The 20,804-nt window shown below is 41.6% G+C and overlaps 1 protein-coding gene across 1 annotated transcript in view; it reads right to left on the bottom strand.

The window, feature by feature from the left end:
- Positions 1 to 1,061: 1,061 nt before the first annotated feature.
- The window catches only part of LOC147898433 (protein EXORDIUM-like 2), a 29,750-nt gene continuing 10,007 nt past the window's right edge, over positions 1,062 to 20,804 (bottom strand). Inside the window, exons 3-4 of the mRNA XM_087379163.1 lie at positions 4,754 to 4,757; positions 1,062 to 1,664 (exon numbers count right to left, since the gene is read on the bottom strand). Of these exons, the coding sequence (XP_087235289.1) occupies positions 1,357 to 1,664; positions 4,754 to 4,757 (312 nt within the window). The 3' untranslated portion in view covers positions 1,062 to 1,356. The remainder of the gene's footprint in view (positions 1,665 to 4,753; positions 4,758 to 20,804) is intronic.

The raw sequence follows: 20,804 nt of genomic DNA, 5'->3' as shown, positions 1-20,804 counted from the left end.
CCATGGAGGCTTTGTAGCTCCTTTTGGAGAGCCACGTTCAAGGATCCCACACATGAATACCTAGCCACTCCATGAAGGACGTTAATCCCTAACACTTGCATGGGGATATGATGGCTTCTTACATTTAGGCGTTATATGCATTCCATTTTGGCTTCCCACTTGTGTGTGGATTTAGCCCTTTGTGGCCATTGCAACATGTACTCTAAGGGTGAGGAGCATTTTGTCCCTCCCCCTATAATATTCTTGTGAAGATGAGGTAAAGATTAAACTTTTTTTAAAAATAAAGAGGAGCCTTGTTCCTAGAGTCTTTGAGCCTATCCTCCAAATACCTTTATCTGTTTGCCATTGTAACTTTTCCTACAGTAGGGAGGTCATAGTTCTATTACAATTGCTAAAGAGCATTCTTCATATCTATGTATTGCTATTTGTGCCACTAAAAATTCCATTGTTACCCCTATGATTCTTGTTTTTAAAATCTTAATATTTCATTCCCAACTCTTAGCTCCTTTATTATCAATTGTTACTAGTTAGATCCTTTACTATCAATTGCAGTGCTACCTTTTCTTGTTCTTGTTCTTCTGATTCATTCACTACTTCCCCTTCTTTTTCTCTTTCCTAAAACTTTCCATGCATGCCAACTCGTCTTTCTCCAAGTTAAAGTACTATATTGGATTCCATTTGCTTAGTGTCTAGCATCCAAGTTTGATTGCGCTTCTCATTTTTCCAAATGTCATTCCCTAGTGTTTATGGACATGCTAGTACAATGTGGGTTTCTCTACAAGGGGATGAAGCTTTGGCAACCCAAGATCTAATGGTCATCTACTCTAGTTGTGAACAATTCAGTCCTCTATTCACAATTCAGTCCTCTAATTTGCCTCGTCTTGTCGAGTACGGGAAGATGATGAGAACAATCTTATACGTACAATAAACAGATATGAACCTTAGAAGATGTAGGAGCTTCCAATTTTTATTTATAAAACTCATTACATGTAAGTTAGGAACCTCAACATATATGAGGAATGAGAAACAATTTGCATATCACACAGTTCGTGTAACCACATTGTAACCTGCTGGCCCTTCCTTCTTGAGGCCGTTTAATTTCTTTTGGCCGCCCAGCTTAGTCTTCCCTTATGAATCCTTCTTTAGATATTTACGTGGCCTCTCCATTTTGCTGCTGCTCTTGGTCATTTTGCTTGGACTCGTGCTCTGTATGTTTTCGGGCACTGTGCTACCGGATTGCAGCACTCTTGCAGGCTGACGTCGACAGAGAGATCAAATAAATGATCCAGCTCAATTTCGAACTTCAACGTGAATGGCTCCTGTAATCAACAAACGTGAACCGCGAGAGAAGAAAGATCACACTAACGTCTGGCATGCCAGCGTAGACGGACTCCACATCGCAGGTAGCAAAAACATGCGATTGTTGATTCCGTTGGCATTGTAGCGGGCATCCGTAGCATTGTCCACCAGCAGTTCCCCCGGATACCCAGGGTAGGAGCCCCTCCCAAACATGCCCGCGCAGGCGGTAACGGCTTCTAGTGGATCAGTGGGATCTCCTTGAAAGTAGCCGGTGCTGAACGGATTGGTGGCTGTGCCAGCCAAAAGCGTGGCGATGACAATGACCACGCCATCCATTCCCACGTCGCCGTTGGGGGAAACAAGAGCTGGGACGTCGAATGAGCGACGTGATCCCATGTCTAACATAGACACAAACACGAAAACAAAAAGCAAAAAAACAAACATAAGCATAGGCATAGGCATAGGCATAGGCAAAGAGGGAAAGAAGAGGAAGAAGAGGAAGAGGAATCTAAAGAAGAGGGAGAGAAGAGGAAAAAGAGAAGGGGGAGGAGAAGAGGAAGAAGAGGGAAAGGAAAGAGGGAAAGAAGAGGAGAGAAGAGGGAAAGGAAGAGGAAGAAGAGGAAGAAGAGGAAGAAGAGGGAGAGAAGAGGAAGAAGAGAGAAAGAAGAGAGAAAGAAGAGGGAACACTACTATACACGGATCCTATTGCGACATTTACAGACCGACGTTTAGCGCCCGCTTAGTGTTAATCATCGGTATGAAAAGCGGGTTTCGTAAATCATCGCTATATAGCGACTATTGCTAAAAGTCGCTATATAGTGACTTTCAAAAGTCACTATATAGCGACACTGATACAAAATATTATAGCGACGTTTTTATAGAGAGGTTTTTTTTTTTTTTTAGGCCTTAAAAGTTAGTTTTTTCCAATGACAAATTTTTTAATTTTTCATACATGTTTGAGCTCATAGAGAATGAAAAAATGAGAGCATGTACATCAAGCCTTTGAAGCTCATATATTCATGTCCAAGTTTGAGATGAGAAAAATCAAATAAGAGCATTTACATCAACTGTTTCATCTTGAGCCAAGTCTAAGGTACCAAGCAAGTCTATCTCCAACTCTATACCGAGTTCATCTCCTATATCATCATCGCACTCTAGCATCGTACATTCACCTAAAAGTATTTGATCATCTTCTTCAATAAAGCTTAAGTGTGGTGATTGATCTTGATGATTGTTGTCTTCTTCATCAATATCATGATCTCCATCCTCCTCCCGTGCGATGTCATTATGCATATCTTCCTCTTGGCTCATATGGTGATCTACATCTTCTTCGCTAGATTTATCAATTGGATCCGGCATTGGTAGTGGCATCTCCATATCCACATCTCGATCTTCAAAAATTTGCTTACTTCATAGTGCAACTTGGATCACGTACCACCATCTTGGATCAGAACGATCCGGATGAAAAACCAGCTATATTGAAGATGGGTGCCAAATGTCGTCAATTATATATATATCAATGGACTTTAAAAACGAAAGCTTCGACTAATTAAATCATAAGTATGCACCTGCTCACAGTGCTCGGGAAGAACAAAAGTATCACTTTCATCGGTCCAATGTTTGGTGGAGTCTATTGCAAAGAGACTGCTACTATCTTTTCTCACTCTCGCATGGGGACCGTTGTAAGTACTTCTAAACCATTTTACATCAAGAATGAAAATAGTAAATCGTCTGAAATCAATTTCATAGATTTCGCTTATGGTTCCACACAATAATCCAACTGTGAGGAGAGAAGATTGGTATCCGAAGCACTTGCTCGGCTTTCTTGTGTGAAGTTAGCCATGACTCCACAATCATACGTGACTCTCTTTGAATCGATGCGTTCCACATGAAAATGTCATCCATATGACCATAATGCACTGTACTTTTTGTACTATAAAAGAGCATCATTAAAACAATGAAGATGCACCTATTTTATAGCATATATTGCCACAAATAATTACTTAATTACGTCAAGAGATAAGAAACTTACATGCACCATACATCTGGATGATAACTCTCGCTCGCGCTCGTTTATTGTCTCTCCATCACGTTAGGCTTTACGTAGAGCCAGTTGTAGCCAATCAAGTGACATGTGAGTAGGGAGAAGAGCCAGATCTCGTGGATATGGTTGTGATCGCCTATACATTACTCTGAATCTCGTCCTTGCATTTATTCTTTCTGCTTTGGCCACTTCATATCTCTCAATCCACTTTTGCATCTCAGGGCTATTGAGGATACAAAACTTATTGAATTTCTCCATTTGCTCTTCGCTCATCTTTCTTTCAATCCCTTTTCCTTGGGGAACCTCGCCAATGATGTGATCATCATCCTTGTTGTGCCAAGCTTGCGGCATATCAGGATCCGTGGATGCAAGAAACTCTGTGATATATACTAATGACTCTTGCACAAGCCATCCCTCTACCATGCTTGCTTCCGGTCTTTCTCTTTGTCTTACAAACCCCTTTAAAGTTTTCATAAACCGCTCGAGAAAAAACATCCATCGATTATGAACGGTACCTGCTATAGCCACCTCATCAACTATGTGCACAAGCAAGTGGACTTGAGTTGTCATAATGCTTGAGGGAAAGTGCTTCTCAAGCAAGCATACGGCTTCGATGGATTCCACCCTAGCCTTCTCAATGCTCGATACAGAGTATCTTTTTGAGATATCCACCTATTTCACATGTCCATGCATATGTAAGATATTTGAGATATCACCTATTTCACATGTCCATTAAGAAAATACATAATGCGATTTAATAGTAAGCATACCTCACAATACCACAGATCTTGAATATAGCATTTCTAACATCTTCTTGTAAGCACCCTTTTATTGTAATTGGGAGGATGAACTATCAAAGCAACAATGAAGTCATGTCAACAATATAACATAATAATAAGTCATGTCAACAATATAACATAATAATAATTACGCTAATGCATCACTATTATCGGTACACTAATTCTACTTAGAATACCTGTAAGACCTTGTGCCAATCATGGGACTTGAGGCCACTAAGCTTATTGTCCTTTGAAAATGCTCCTTTCAAGCAACGCATGCACCCTGTCAGTGTTTGAAAAGAGGCAATGTCTGCCTTGACCGCTGCCTCCTCCCTCGTAGAGAGGATCCACGTTGCTTTCGAGAGGACAACTTTTCCCGAAGCATGCACTTGGGGCCACAAACGAGACATCCTATTCATAGCACGCAAATCTTCTCGCACTCCTCTCAAGTCCTTGGAACCAACCAAGTGTGCCCAAATAGTAGCCCCCACATTCTTGAAGATATGCATGGGATCCAAGAGATGATTGATTTGTAACTGACCCCAATAAGGAAGCTCGTGAAAGATCGATAGCCTCTTCATACCACGAGGAGGTTCCTCTCCATTCACCCTCCAAGCTTGAATCCAGTCACGTGCCTTCAAATATGATGGTGGTGGATCAAGCTGACCTCCACGTACGAGATGGTCGAGCGGAAGGTATCAAGCATGACCTTCATAAACATTTTTCCTCATATGTTTGGAGTAGCATGCACGCGATTGCAGAGCTGGTCCACAAACAAGACAAGCATGGTACCCACTTGTAACAAGTCCTGCACGCGTGCATGAATGTGTTAGTACAAGACATGCATGGAAAAGAGAGTAAAAAAAGCATAATCCCTCATTGTACATGTAAAGACACAACCATGTACCTACGCACTCTCCATATCCTGGGTAGTCATGCATGGTCCACATCAAGATACCCCTGACCAAAATATCATTGGTATGTCTAGGAGCTCTGGAAATATCAAAGACCTGCACTCCTCTCCATAATATCTGTAACTTCTCTATCAAAGGTGCCATGTACATGTCCATGTTTTTTGCCTTGTACTTTCCTGGCACAAGTAGTGCAAGCATGAGGTGTCCCTTTTTTATTGTTAGCCATGGTGGGATATTGTAATTCACCACGACTACGGGCCATGTCGACCAAGATGTCGAGCGTAACCCGAAAGGATTCACGCCGTCCATGGCTAGCCCAAGATGTAAGTTGCGTGGCTCCCTCGCAAAGTCCAGCCACTGATTATCTATGTGCTTCCAAGCTGCACAATCTGCGGGAATCCTCAATGTGTGATCAATGGACCGATGAGATGCATGCCATGTCATCAACTCCGCTATGGATTTGCATCGAAACATGTGTTGTATTCTTGCAATGATGGGAAAGTGTCTTAAGACCTTTACCGGTATCCGCTCACCCTGCAAGTCATCTCTATATCGTTGTTCCCCACACTTTGGACAACTAGCCAAATCTCCATGCTCACGATGAAAGAGAATACAATCATTACGGCAAGCATGGATGGTATTATAATCCATACCCACCGTTGTTAGCATCTTTTTCGCTTCATCTCTTGATGCGGGCATGGTATTTGATGCAGGCAACATCTTCTGGAGAAACCTATGACAAAGACACTATCCAAATGATGATTCTCAAAACAAACAATATCCAAATAATGAGTCCAATTAATGCAAGGGCTAACCTCATTAAGGCCGAGACACTTGTATCCGACCACCCATACTGTACTTGTAGATTCAAGATTGAGAGACAAGCACGTACTTTAGACATCCTAGCACCCTCGTACAATTGTGTTGATTGCAACTCTCTCATTTTGACCTCAGACTCTGACATCACGTGTACGTGGGATGTAGTGCCCCTAAAAATGGAATCCATCATGTCGACCATACCCTCGTCGTCATCCGGGAGACTATAGTCTTGTTGAAAGTGAGAAGATATATGTGTACCCTCGTCGCCCTCCTCATCCTGTTTTAAGATTTCGTGTAAATATAAGATCTTCTATTTCCCGGTATACAATAAGATTACGAACTTAAATAGCTTTGACTTACCGATGATCCATCAATATGTGCAACACCAATGGGGGGTACTGGTTCCGGCTCCTCCCCATACATTTGCAAGTGGCGCATGATAATATGACGTTGATGTCGTACTCCTCACTTGTAATGAGTGCAATGACAGTATAACCTCTCCGTAAGCCACTTCGTGCTCCCGGGTATTGGTGCATCATCGAACGAGCTTCCACTCGTCCCTTCCATCTACACTTATAAAATCACAACATAAGCATGAAGAGGAGATATTGACAATTATAAAATAGCATGTTTGAGCTTCTCTTGAGGCCACATCAAAAAAGTGACAGTAAGCATCGCTATATAGTGACGCTCTATTTTGTCACTATATAGCGATGAATAAGCGTCGCTATATAGCGATGCTATGGGTTAAAACCTGAGATGCTAAACACGTGGCGTTTTCTTCATACTATTCCCTAATCTCTCAAGTAAGCAACCCAAAATCTCCTCCCACCTATTTTCGACGACCTCCCACCTATTCCAAGCAACCTCCCAGTCTATTTTCCACTCCTCACCCTTCTCCTACCTCTTGTACTCCCTCTCTATCCTTTTCCCTCTTTGGTTTCTTGAAAGGAAGTCCTTCAAGAGGTGAGTTTGTTTCAACAGTGTAGGTTGTTTGTTTCTTAGCTTTAGTTTTGTGAGTGTTTCTTCTTGTATTGCTAAACCTATAAACTAGTTTTTATGCTTGTTTTGAAAGGATTGAAACAAAAAACGAGATTTCAAGAAAGAAAGAAAACTCACCTCTTTTTTCTATATTTCTCTTCCTTCTCTTTCTCCTTGTCTCCTCAATCTCCTCCCTTCAAGAAGTTGCTTTTGTAATCTCCTCCTTCCACTAACATCTTATTTGAAAAAATGGGTTGTTTTCTCTCTTTTGTAGGGCCAATCCACTACACCAAGCGGGACATACTATTTCAGGTAAGTGCTTCCTCTTTTTTCCATTTATTATTTTTGTAATTTGCATTGGCTTGCAGCTAGCGCCTTAAGCGCTAGCTGCAGTGATGGGCGTAGGAACCCTCTCTTCCCCTCCCACTCTTTCCTTCTTCCCCCTTCTCTTATTCTCCTTTTTCCCCCTTCTCTTTTTTCCCTCTTCTGTTATTCTCTCTTTCCCCCTTCTCTCTTTCCCCCTCGTCTCTTTTCCCTTCTCTCTTTCCTTTTCCTCTTATTCTCTATTTCCTTCCCCTCTTATTCTCTTATGCTTATGCTTCTCTCATTCCCCCTTCTCTCTTTCCCCCTTCTCTATTTCCCCCTTCTCTCTTTCGCATAAGCTCATGCTCATGCATGAGCATAAGCATGAGCTTATGCTTATGCTAATGCTTAAACATAAGCATAAGCATAAGCTCATGCTTATGCTCATGCATGAGCATGAGCTTATGCTTAAGTTTCCCCCTTCTTTATGCTTCTATTTCCACATGAGCATAAGCATGAGCTTATGCTTATGCTTAAGCATAATCTTATGCTTATGCTCATGCATGAGAATGAGCTTATGCTTAAGTTTCCGCATAAGCTCATGCTTATGCATGAGCTTATGCAGAAATAGAGAATGAGAGAAGCATAAGCTCATTCTCTATTTCTGCATAAGCTCCTTCTCTTTTTCCGCATGAGCATAAGCATGAGCTTATGCTTATGCTCATGCGAAAATAGAAGCATAAAGAAGGGGGAAACTTAAGCCTAAGCTCATGCTCATGCACGAGCATAAGCATGAGCTTATGCTTCTGCTTAAGCATAAGCATAAGCTTAAGCTTATGCACATGCATAAGCATGAGCTTATGCTTATGCTTAAGCATAAGCATAAGCTTAAGCTTATGCACATGCATGAGCATGAGCTTATGCTTAAATTTTCGCATAAGCTCATGCTTATGCATGAGCTTATGCGGAAATAGAGAATGAGAGAAGCATAAGCTCATTCTCTATTTCCGCATAAGCTCATTCTCTTTTTCCGCATGAGCATAAGCATGAGCTTATGCTTATGCTTATGCTAAGCATGAGCTTTAAGCATAAGCATAAGCATGAGATCATGCTTATGCTCATGCATGAGCATGAGCTTATGCTTAAGTTTCCGCATAAGCTCATGCTTATGCGTGAGCTTATGCGGAAATAGAGAATGAGAGAAGCTTATGTGGAAACTCATTCTCTATTTCCGCATAAGCTCCTTCTCTTTTTCCGCATGAGCATAAGCTCATGCTTATGCTCATGCAGGAGCATGAGCTTATGCTTATGTTTCCCCCTTCTCTCTTTCCCCCTTCTCTATTTCCCCCTTCTCTCATTCCCCCTTCTCTCATTCGCATAAGCTCATGCTCATGCATGAGCATAAGCTTATGCATAAGCATAAGCATAAGCATAAGCTCATGCTTATGCTCATGCATGAGCATGAGCTTATGCTTAAGTTTCCCCCTTCTTTATGCTTCTATTTCCGCATAAGCTTATGCTTATGCATGAGCATAAGCATGAGCTTATGCTTATGCTTATGTCTAAGCATAAGCATAAGCATAAGCTCATGCTTATGCTCATGCATGAGCATGAGCTTATGCTTAAATTAAGCATAAGATCATGCTTATGCGTGAGCTTATGCGGAAATAGAGAATGAGAGAAGCTTATGCGGAAACTCATTCTCTATTTCCTCATAAGCTCCTTGTCTTTTTCCGCATGAGCATAAGCATGAGCTTATGCTTATGCTTATGCTTATGCATAAGCATAAGCATCAGCTCATGCTTATGCATAAGCATAAGCATCAGCTCATGCTTATGCTCATGCATGAGCATGAGCTTACGCTTAAGTTTCCCACTTCTCTCTTTCCCCCTTCTCCATTTTTGCCTTCTCTCATTCCCCTTTCTCTATTTCCCCCTTCTCTCATTCGCATAAGCTCATGCTCATGCATGAGCATAAGAATAAGCTCATGCATGAGCATGAGCTTATGCTTAAGTTTCCCCCTTCTTTATGCTTCTATTTCCGCATAAGCTTATGCTTATGCATGAGCTTATGCGCAAATAGAGAATGAGAGAAGCATAAGCTCATGCTTATGCTTCTCTCATTCTCTATTTCTGCATAACCTCCTTCTCTTTTTCCGCATGAGCATAAGCATAAGCTCATGCTTGTGCTCATGCATGAGCATGAGCTTATGCTTAAGTTTCCGCATAAGCTTATGCTTATGCATGAGCTTATGCAGAAATAGAGAATGAGAGAAGCTTATGCGGAAACTCATTCTCTATTTCCGCATAAGCTCCTTCTCTATTTTCGCATGACCATAAGCATGAGCTTATGCTTATGCTTCTGCTTATGCATAAGCATAAGCATGAGCTTATGCTTAAGTTTCCGCATAAGCTCATGCTTATGCATGAGCTTATGCGGACATAGAGAATGAGAGATGCTTATGTGGAAACTCATTCTCTATTTCTGCATAAGCTCCTTCTCTTTTTCCGCATGAGCATAAGCTTGACCTTATGCTTATGCTCATGCATGAGCATGAGCTTACGCTTAAGTTTCCGCATAAGCTCATGCTTATGTATGCATAAGCATAAGCATAAGCTCATGCTTATGCTCATGCATGAGCATGAGCTTATGCGGAAATAGAGAATGAGAGAAGCTTATGCGGAAACGCATTCTCTATTTCTGCATAAGCTCCTTCTCTTTTTACGCATAAGCATAAGCATGAGCTCCTTCTCTTTTTCCGCATAAGCATAAGCATGAGCTTATGCTTATGCTCATGCATGAGCATGAGCTTACGCTTAAGTTTCCGCATAAGCTCATGCTTATGCATGAGCTTATGCGAAACTAGACAATGAGAGAAGCTTATGCGGAAACTCATTCTCTATTTCCGCATAAGCTCCTTCTCTTTTTCTGCATGAGCATAAGCATGAGCTTATGCTTATGCTTATAGCATAAGCATAAGCTCATGCTTATCCTCATGCATGAGCATGAGCTTATGCTTAAGTTTCCCCCTTCTTTATGCTTCTATTTTCCCATAAGCTTATGCTTATGCATGAGCTTATGCGCAAATAGAGAATGAGAGAAGCATAAGCGCATGCTTATGCTTCTCTCATTCTCTATTTCCACATAAGTCCTTCTCTTATGCTCATGCATGAGCATGAGCTTATGCTTAAGTTTCCGCATAAGCTCATGCTTATGCATGAGCTTATGCAGAAATAGAGAATGAGAGAAGGATAAGCTCATTCTCTATTTCCGCATAAGCTCCTTCTCTTTTTCCGCATGGGCATAAGCATGAGCTTATGCTTATGCTTATGCTTAAGCATAAGCTTATGCTTATGCTCATGCTCATGCATGAGCATGAGCTTATGCTTAAGTTTCCGCATAAGCTCATGCTTATGCATGAGCTTATGCGGAAATAGAGAATGAGAGAAGCTTATGCTGAAACTCATTCTCTATTTCCGCATAAGCTTCTCTTTTTCCACATGAGCATAAGCATGAGCTTATGCTCATGCATGAGCATGAGCTTATGCTTAAGTTTCCGCATAAGCTCATGCTTATGCATGAGCTTATGCGGAAATAGAGAATGAGAGAAGCATAAGCTCATTCTCTATTTCCGCATAAGCTTCTTCTCTTTTTCCGCATGAGCATAAGCATGAGCTTATGCTTATGCTTATGCTTAAGCATAAGCATAAGCATGAGCTTTAAGCATAAGCATAAGCATGAGCTCATGCTTATGCTCATCCATGAGCATGATCTTATGCTTAGGTTTTCGCATAAGCTCATGCTTATGCGGAAATAGAGAATGAGAGAAGCTTATGCAGAAACTCATTCTCTATTTCCGCATAAGCTCCTTCTCTTTTTCTGCATGAGCATAAGCTCATGCTTATGCTCATGCGGGAGCATGATCTTATGTTTAAGTTTCCCCCTTCTCTCTTTCCCCCTTCTCTATTTCCTCATTCTCTCATTCCCCCTTCTCTCATTCGCATAAGCTCATGCTCATGCATGAGCATGAGCTTATGCATAAGCATAAGCATAAGCTCATGCATGAGCATGAGCTTATGCTTAAGTTTCCCCCTTCTTTATGCTTCTATTTCTGCATAAGCTTATGCTTATGCATGAGCATAAGCATGAGCTTATGCTGATGCTTATGTCTAAGCATAAGCATAAGCATAAGCTCATGCTTATGCATGAGCTTATGCGGAAATAGAGAATGAGAGAAGCTTATGCGGAAACTCATTCTCTATTTCCTCATAAGCTCCTTCTCTTTTTCTGCATGAGCATGAGCTTATGCTTAAGTTTCCCCCTTCTCTCTTTCCCCCTTCTCTATTTTCGCCTTCTCTCATTCCCCCTTCTCTCATTCCCCCTTCTCTATTTCCCCCTTCTCTCATTCGCATAAGCTCATGCTCATGCATGAGCATAAGCATAAGCTCATCCATGAGCATGAGCTTATGCTTAAGTTTCCCCCTTCTTTATGCTTCTATTTCCGCATAAGCTTATGCTTATGCATGAGCTTATGCGGAAATAGAGAATGAGAGAAGCATAAGCTCATGCTTTTGCTTCTCTCATTCTCTATTTCCGCATAAGATCCTTCTCTTTTTCCGCATGAGCATAAGCATAAGCATAAGCATAAGCTCATGCTTGTGCTCATGCATGAGCATGAGCTTATGCTTAAGTTTCCGCATAAGCTTATGCTTATGCATGAGCTTATGCGGAAATAGAGATTGAGAGAAGCTTATGCGGAAACTCATTCTCTATTTCCGCATAAGCTCCTTCTCTATTTCCGAATGAGCATAAGCATGAGCTTATGCTTATGCTCATGCATGAGCATGAGCTTATGCTTAAGTTTCCGCATAAGCTCATGCTTATGCATGAGCTTATGCGGAAATAGAGAATGAGAGATGCTTATGAGGAAACTAATTCTCTATTTCCGCATAAGGTCCTTCTCTTTTTTCGCATGAGCATAAGCATGAGCTTATGCTTATGCTCATGCATGAGCATGAGCTTACGCTTAAGTTTCCGCATAAGCTCATGCTTATGTATGCATAAGCATAAGCATAAGCTCATGCTGATGCTCATGCATGAGCATGAGCTTATGCTTAAGTTTCCGCATAAGCTCATGCTTATGCATGAGCTTATGCGGAAATAGAGAATGAGAGAAGCTTATGTGGAAACTCATTCTCTATTTCTGCATAAGCTCCTTCTCTTTTTCCACATGAGCATAAGCATGAGCTTATGCTTATGCTCATGCATGAGGATGAGCTTACGCTTAAGTTTCCGCATAAGCTCATGCTTATGCATGAGCTTATGCGGAACTAGACAATGAGAGAAGCTTATGCGGAAACTCATTCTCTATTTCCGCATAAGCTCCTTCTCTTTTTCCGCATGAGCATAAGCATGAGCTTATGCTTATGCTTACCCAGTTGAAGCTTCGGATTCATGAATATGCTGAGAGCATATGTGTCATTTCTATTTTGTCAAAAGCAGATTAGGCTTTGGTGGTTGTAGTAGTGTTTGCAGTTTATGATGCTATAGCAGGGATAGATTATGCCTGTTCATATGCCTGTGTGCTTCAGTCGGAGTTAGTTTGCAGGGAAGTCCCAGAGCGGAAGAGATGCAGATTCAGCTAGCGGGATCTTCTCAGAGGTTAGTACCTTGTTTGTTCTGTTGTTGACGATGCTCAGTAATACTTTTACTGAATCTGCATCTCTTCCGCTCTGGGACTTCCCTGCAAACTAACTCCGACTGAAGCACACAGGCATATGCACAGGCATAATCTGTCCCTGCTATAGCATCATAAACTGCAAACACTGCTACAACCACCAAAGCCTAATCTGCTTTTGACAAAACAGGAATGATACATATGCTCTCAGCATATTCCTGAATCCGAAGCTCCAACTGGGTAAGCATAAGCATAAGCTCATGCTTATGCTCATGCGGAAAAAGAGAAGGAGCTTATGCGGAAATAGAGAATGAGTTTCCGCATAAGCTTCTCTCATTGTCTAGTTCCGCATAAGCTCATGCATAAGCATGAGCATAAGCATAAGCTCATGCTTATGCTCATGCATGAGCATGAGCTTATGCTTAAGTTTCCCCCTTCTTTATGCTTCTATTTTCACATAAGCTTATGCTTATGCATGAGCTTATGTGGAAATAGAGGAATGAGAGAAGCATAAGCGCATGCTTATGCTTCTCTCATTCTCTATTTCCGCATAAGCTCCTTCTTGTTTTCTGCATGAGCATAAGCATGAGCTTATGCTTACGCTTAAGCATAAGCATAAGCATGAGCTTATGCTTACGCTTAAGCATAAGCATAAGCATAAGCTTATGCTTATGCTCATGCATGAGCATGAGCTTATGCTTAAGTTTCCGCATAAGCTCATGCTTATGCATGAGCTTATGCGGAAATAGAGAATGAGAGAAGCATAAGCTCATTCTCTTTTTCCGCATAAGCTCCTTCTCTTTTTCCGCATGGGCATAAGCATAAGCATGGGCATAAGCATGAGCTTATGCTTATGCTTAGGCTTAAGCATAAGCATAAGCATAAGCTTATGCTTATGCTCATGCATGAGCATGAGCTTATGCTTAAGTTTCCGCATAAGCTCATGCTTATGCATGAGCTTATGCGGAAATAGAGAATGAGAGAAGCTTATGCGGAAACTCATTCTCTATTTCCGCATAAGCTCCTCTTTTTCCACATGAGCATAAGCATGAGCTTATGCTCATGCATGAGCATGAGCTTATGCTTAAGTTTCCGCATAAGCTCATGCTTATGCATGAGCTTATGTGGAAATAGAGAATGAGAGAAGCATAAGCTCATTCTCTATTTCCGCATAAGCTCCTTCTCTTTTTCTGCATGAGCATAAGCATGAGCTTATGCTGCTTAAGCATAAGCATAAGCATGAGCTTTAACCATAAGCATAAGCATGAGCTCATGCTTATGCTCATGCATGAGCATGATCTTATGCTTAAGTTTCCGCATGAGCTTATGCAGAAATAGAGAATGAGAGAAACTTATGTGGAAACTCATTCTCTATTTCCGCATAAGCTCCTTCTCTTTTTCCGCATGAGCATAAGCTCATGCTTAAGCTCATGCGGGAGCATGAGCTTATGCTTAAGTTTCCCCCTTCACTCTTTCCCCCTTCTCCAGTTCCCCCTTCTCTCATTCCCCCTTCTCTCATTCGCATAAGCTCATGCTCATGCATGAGCATAAGCATAAGCATAAGCTCATGCTTATGCTCATGCATGAGCATGAGCTTATGCTTAAGTTTCCCCCTTCTTTATGCTTCTATTTCTGCATAAGCTTATTCTTATGCATGAGCATAAGCATGAGCTTATGCTTATGCTTATGTCTAAGCATAAGCATAAGCATAAGCTAATGCTTATGCTCATGCATGAGCATGAGCTTATGCTTAAGTTTCCGCATAAGCTCATGCTTATGCGTGAGCTTCTACTGAAATACAGAATGAGAGAAGCTTATGCGGAAACTCATTCTCTATTTCCTCATAAGCTCCTTCTCTTTTTTCGCATGAGCATAAGCATGAGCTTATGCTTATGCTTATGCTTATGCATAAGCATAAGCATAAGCTCATGCTTATGCTCATGCATGAGCATGAGCTTATGCTTAAGTTTCCCCCTTCTCTCTTTCCCGCTTCTCTATTTCCGCCTTCTCTCATTTCCCCTTCTCTCATTCCCCCTTCTCTATTTCCCCCTTCTCTCATTTGCATAAGCTCATGCTCGTGCATGAGCATAAGCATAAGCTCATGCATGAGCATGAGCTTATGCTTAAGTTTCCCCCTTCTTTATGCTTCTATTTCCGCATAAGCTTATGTTTATGCATGAGCTTATGCGGAAATAGAGAATGAGAGAAGCATAAGCTCATGCTTATGCTTCTCTCATTCTCTATTTCCGCATAAGCTCCTTCTCTTTTTCCGCATGAGCATAAGCATAAGCATAAGCATAAGCTCATGCTAGTGCTCATGCATGAGCATGAGCTTATGCTTAAGTTTCCACATAAGCTTATGCTTATGCATTGGCTTATGCAGAAATAGAGAATGAGAGAAGCTTATGCGGAAACTCATTCTCTATTTTCGCATAAGCTCCTTCTCTATTTCCGCATGAGCATAAGCTCATGCTTATGCTCATAAGCTCATGCTTATGCTCATGCATGAGCATGAGCTTATGCTTAAGTTTCCGCATAAGCTCATGCTTATGCATGAGCTTATGCGGACATAGAGAATGAGAGAAGCCTATGCGGAAACTTATTCTCTATTTTCGCATAAGCTCCTTCTCTTTTTCCGCATGAGCATAAGCATGAGCTTATGCTTATGCTCATGCATGAGCATGAGCTTACGCTTAAGTTTCCACATAAGCTCATGCTTATGCATGAGCTTATGCGGAAATAGACAATGAGAGAAGCTTATGCGGAAACTCATTCTCTATTTCCGCATAAGCTCCTCTTTTTCCACATGAGCATAAGCATGAGCTTATGCTTATGCTTATGCATAAGCATAAGCATAAGCTCATGCTTATGCTCATGCATGAGCATGAGTTTATGCTTAAGTTTCCCCCTTCTTTATGCTTCTATTTCTGCATAAGCTTAAGCTTATGCATGAGCTTATGCGGAAATAGAGAATGAGAGAAGCATAAGCTCATGCTTATGCTTCTCTCATTCTCTATTTCTGCATAAGCTCCTTCTCTTTTTCTGCATGAGCATAAGCATGAGCTTATGCTTAGGCTTAAGCATAAGCATAAGCATAACCTTATGCTTACGCTCATGCATGAGGATGAGGTTATGCTTAAGTTTCCGCATAAGCTCATGCTTATGCATGAGCTTATGCGGAAATAGAGAATGAGAGAAGCATAAGCTCATTCTCTATTTCCGCATAAGCTCATTCTCTATTTCCGCATGAGCATAAGCATGAGCTTATGCATATGCTTATGCTTAAGCATAAGCATAAGCATAAGCTTATGCTTATGCTCATGCATGAGCATGAGCTTATGCTTAAGTTTTCGCATAAGCTCATGCTTATGCATGAGCTTATGCGGAAACAGGGAATGAGAGAAGCTTATACGGAAACTCATTCTCTATTTTCGCATAATCTCCTTCTCTTTTTCCACATGAGCATAAGCATGAGCTTATGCTTAAGTTTCCGCATAAGCTCATGCTTATTCATGAGCTTATGCAGAAATAGAGAATGAGAGAAGCTTATGCGGAAACTCATTCTCTATTTCTGCATAAGCTCAAGCTTATGCTTATGTGGAAATAGAGAAGGAGAGAAGCATAATAGAGAATGAGAGAAAGCATAAGCTTATGCTTCTCTCCTTCTCTCTCTCCGCATAAGCTTATTCTCTATTTCCGCATAAGCTTATGCTTATGCTTCTCTCATTCCCCCTCATCTCTTTCCCCTTCTTTATTTCCCCCTTCTCTCATTCTCTATTTCCTCATTCTCATTCTTTTCTTTCCTTTCCATCTGCTTTCCCTCTTCTTTCTTCTTGCCTATGCCTATGCCTATGCCTATGCTTATGTTTGTTTTTTTGTTTTCTGTTTTCGTGTTTGTGTCTATGTTAGACATGGGATCACGTCGCTTATCCGACGAGTTCGGACAGCCTCGCAGGAGGAGAGCTCACGATCTATATGCTCTAGAGGACTTTGATTCCTCTCAGGCGACTACCCCGAGGACTACCCCTGGTCCGACTCCTCTCAGACCTAGCACTATGACTACCCCTAGTCCGACTCCTCTTCCACATAGCACTGCGACTACCCCTCGGGGAACTCCTTTGCTAGCCACGCATGGCTTTGTCGGGAGTCCCGACGAGTTTGTAGCACAGATGAGCGATGAGGAGGCAGCAAGATTCTTCTCTCTGCTCTCTTAGAGGACCTCAGCAATTCCTTCCCCTACACCGACGGGTGGGCGTACTAACTAGCCATCCCCTCGCGCCCCTTCGACCACGGGATCATCACCTACGCATGCCTCTCGCAAGGGAAGGAAGAGTAGGACGGGCGGCTCATGTTGTGCTAACTCGGGAGATGTAGATGAGTCAACACACACACGCTCCTTTAGGTCTCCACTTGGTCCGGAGACACAGTATCAGTCAGGTCCCTTTCCCTCTCCTACTCCCACTACTACTCCTCGCTCCGGAAGCGCTCGCGTAGCTTCCACTCCTTTAGACTCTGCTACCATCAGTCCCCCTTACTCATCAGGGGATCTCTCCTATCAAATCACATCTGTCAGAGAGATAATAGAAGATAAAAAGGGCAAAGCAGTGATGGCCGTCATGAGGAGGTTGATGAGTCATCACTTCAAGAGCGGCATAAATACCGATTGGCGGTATCAAGATGCCCAAAAGAAGCAGGCGGTGATCGATGAGTTAAAACAAAGATACCCTAATCCGCCAAATGTGGAGTTTAATGATGATTATATGCGAGAGCGCATGGGTTTGGTCCTGAAGCATCGTAGATCAACCTTGCGTACTTCCATTACAAAGGGGTTGGCTAAAGCCAGCTGGGCAGACAAAGCTGATTGGAAGTACTTCAAGAAGCAACATAAGGACCATCCGGAAATGTTCGACGGTCAGAGGAGGGCTGCGAAGAGACGACTGGACGTCATAGGTACTTCGTACTTTGGTGCAGGCGGATGGTATGCGTTCGAGGCAACCATGGTAAGTCTACTTCTTCCCATTTAATGTATTGTTCTATTTGTTTTACTTACATATTACATGCACTTTAGCTAACTCTAACTCTCGTAAATTGGATCCACAGCAAGCTGCGATGGGTCATCTTCCTACAGATGCAGAGACGCGACGCGCATTTCGGATAGGAACAAAGCCATGGTTCATTGAGCAAGAGGCAATGGGAGCGACGTTCCATTGGGCTGAGGTGGCTGCTCGCACGGTATAAGTTTACTCCTACTTGTAATCTCACTTTTTAATTTAAGTTCCAATCTAATTTTCGATTTATATGGTTCACTCTTAGGGTCAAAGCTCAAGCATCCCATCATCGGAGGCGAGCGATCAACAGGGCCAAGGATCGGATGTAGGTGGCGAGGATGAGGGAGAAGATGCAGGTGTCGAGGACCAAGGAACAGGACAACAAGACGAAGATAATTCGGATTCGGATGAGTAGTGGTAGTAACATTTTGTATATCCGCTCGTTTGAGCAATTTTGTATCGCCCTTTCGACAGGGTAATTTTGTTACAAACACTGTTGTATATGTCCGACATGTATATGCATTTGTTACTCATCATTTCACAAGAACAATTTTGTATCACCCTGCAAGCAAGGGAAATTTTGTTATAAAACATTTTCTTTTGTAATTACAAAAAAAAAAAGGATTAGTGGGGCTAAACATGGCCAAAAGGAAGCCCTGTTTAGCCCCACTAACCCTTTTTTTTTACTTCTGTTAATTGTCGCTATATAGCAACGTTTACCAGTGTCGCTGTATAGCGACGATTAACAGTGTCGCTATATAGCGACGTTTGCATCGTCGCTATATAGCGACGTTTGCTAGTGTCGCTATATAGTGATGCTTTATAGCGATGCTCCTTTTTCGACGCCTTTAGCGACACTTATAGCGACGTTTGCGCCCGTGAAAAAAAAAAATTTTAATGTAGAAAGCGTCGGTATTTCCGTTGGAAAATGGCCTATGCCTTGTAGTGGAAAGGAGAGGGAAAGAGAGGAGAAGAGAGAAGAGCATAAGAGAAGAGGAATCTCTTATGCTCATGCATAAGCATAAGAATTCTTATGCTCATGCTTATGTTTATGCATGAGCATAAGAAAAGGGGGAAAGAGAGAATAAGAGGAAGAGAAGAAGAGGAAGAGAGAAGGGGGAAATAGAGAAGAGCATAAGAGAAGAGGAATCTCTTATGCTCATGCATAAGCATAAGCATTCTTATGCTCATGCTTATGTTTATGCACGAGCATAAGAGAAGGGGGAAAGAGAGAAGAAGAGGAAGAGAAGAGGAATCTGAAGAAGAGGGAATAGAAGAGGGAAATGAGAGAAGAGCATAAGAGAAGAGGAATGTCTTATGCTCATGCATAAGCATAAGCATTCTTATGCTCATGCTTATGTTTATGCATGAGCATAAGAGAAGGGGGAAAGAGAGAAGAAGAGGAAGAGAGCATAAGAGTAGAGGGAAATGAGAGAAGAGCATAAGAGGAAGAGAAGGGGGAAAAAAGAGCATAAGAGAAGAGCATAAGAGAAGAGGGAAATGAGAGAAGAGCATAAGAGAAGGGGGAAATAGAGAATAAGATGGAAAGGAAAGAGGGAAAGGAAAGAGAGAAGGGGGAAAGAGAGAATAAGAGAAGGGGGAAAAAAGAGACATATGCTCATGCTTATGCATGAGCATATGTCTACTTCGCTTATGCTCATGCATAAGCATAAGCATGAGTATATGTCTCATTTTCTTATGCTCATGCTTATGCTTAAGCATAAGCATAAGCATAAGCTCATGCTTATGCTTATGCATGAGCATAAGAGAAGGGAAAAATAGAGAATAAGAGGGAAAGGAAAGAGGGAAAGGAAAGAGAGAAGGGGGAAAGAGAGAATAAGAGAAGGGGGAAAAAAGAGACATATGCTCATGCTTATGCATGAGCATATGTCTACTTCGCTTATGCTCATGCATAAGCATAAGCATGAGCATATGTCTCATTTTCTTATGTTCACACAACACAAAGCAACTATAGATGCACTTGGTAGACGCGCAAAATAGCAGGCGCATCTATAGGCGTTGCTTTAGTAGAGGAATTATGGGTGCATCTAAAAGCATGTCTAACAACTCGTCTATTTGCACGTGTATTAACACGTCTATTTGTACGTGTAAACTGTGAAAATACGGGCCCCTCTAACATCACGTTTATCAGTGCGTCTATTTGCGCATGTATTAGCACGTTTATTTGCGTGTTTACACTGAGACTTACACATGCATTTAGATGCGTAGATAGACACAAACCAGAGAATATAGAAAGTGAGATTTTGGTATACATCATAGCTTTCCAAACATTGCCCATGATTACCAAAGCACATAACTTTTTGCAAGCCCACATATACAAGAATTAAGTGAGGTGAGGAGAATGAGACAATATGTAAAATAGTTTTGCCAATATCAATGATGAGGCTACGGTTCAATCTCATCCTCAATGAGATTAACCCTTGCCAAACTATCTACTTCAAAATCCAAACAAGTGTTTAGATCTACAAATACATTCAACCCACTACTACTTGTGCTACTCATGTGCTCATCGAAATCAACATCTCGAATGGTAGGCTCATTCTCATGAGTAATGGCCTCAATATCTGTATCTCCTGTCTCATGATCATCCTCCTCTCTCGTATCACGGTCATCATCATGTCCATGGCCATGATCATCCTCCATACGTTCCATATTAGTAAATGTACTATACATCACTTTGGAACGTGGCATAATAGGTATGACATGCCACCATCTATTATTATCCACCATTGGTTGATAGACAACCTAATTCAAACACAAATACAATCATGTTATTTTTCTTGCATCAAATATTTAAAAGCGAGTATTTTTATATGTGTGCACAGTACCTGTTCACATTGTTGCGGTAGTACTAGTGTGTCCTTCCTACTTTGCCAAAACTTTGTGGAGTCAATAGTTACAAAGCCACTTGGATGGCGT

Source organism: Dipteris shenzhenensis, chromosome 9 (genome assembly GCF_047967505.1).
Source record: "Dipteris shenzhenensis isolate YYH24624 ecotype China chromosome 9, Dip_SZ_1.0, whole genome shotgun sequence".
Lineage (NCBI taxonomy): Eukaryota > Viridiplantae > Streptophyta > Polypodiopsida > Gleicheniales > Dipteridaceae > Dipteris > Dipteris shenzhenensis.
Note: the sequence above shows the minus strand (reverse complement) of the source record. Positions and strands in the feature narration are given on the sequence as shown.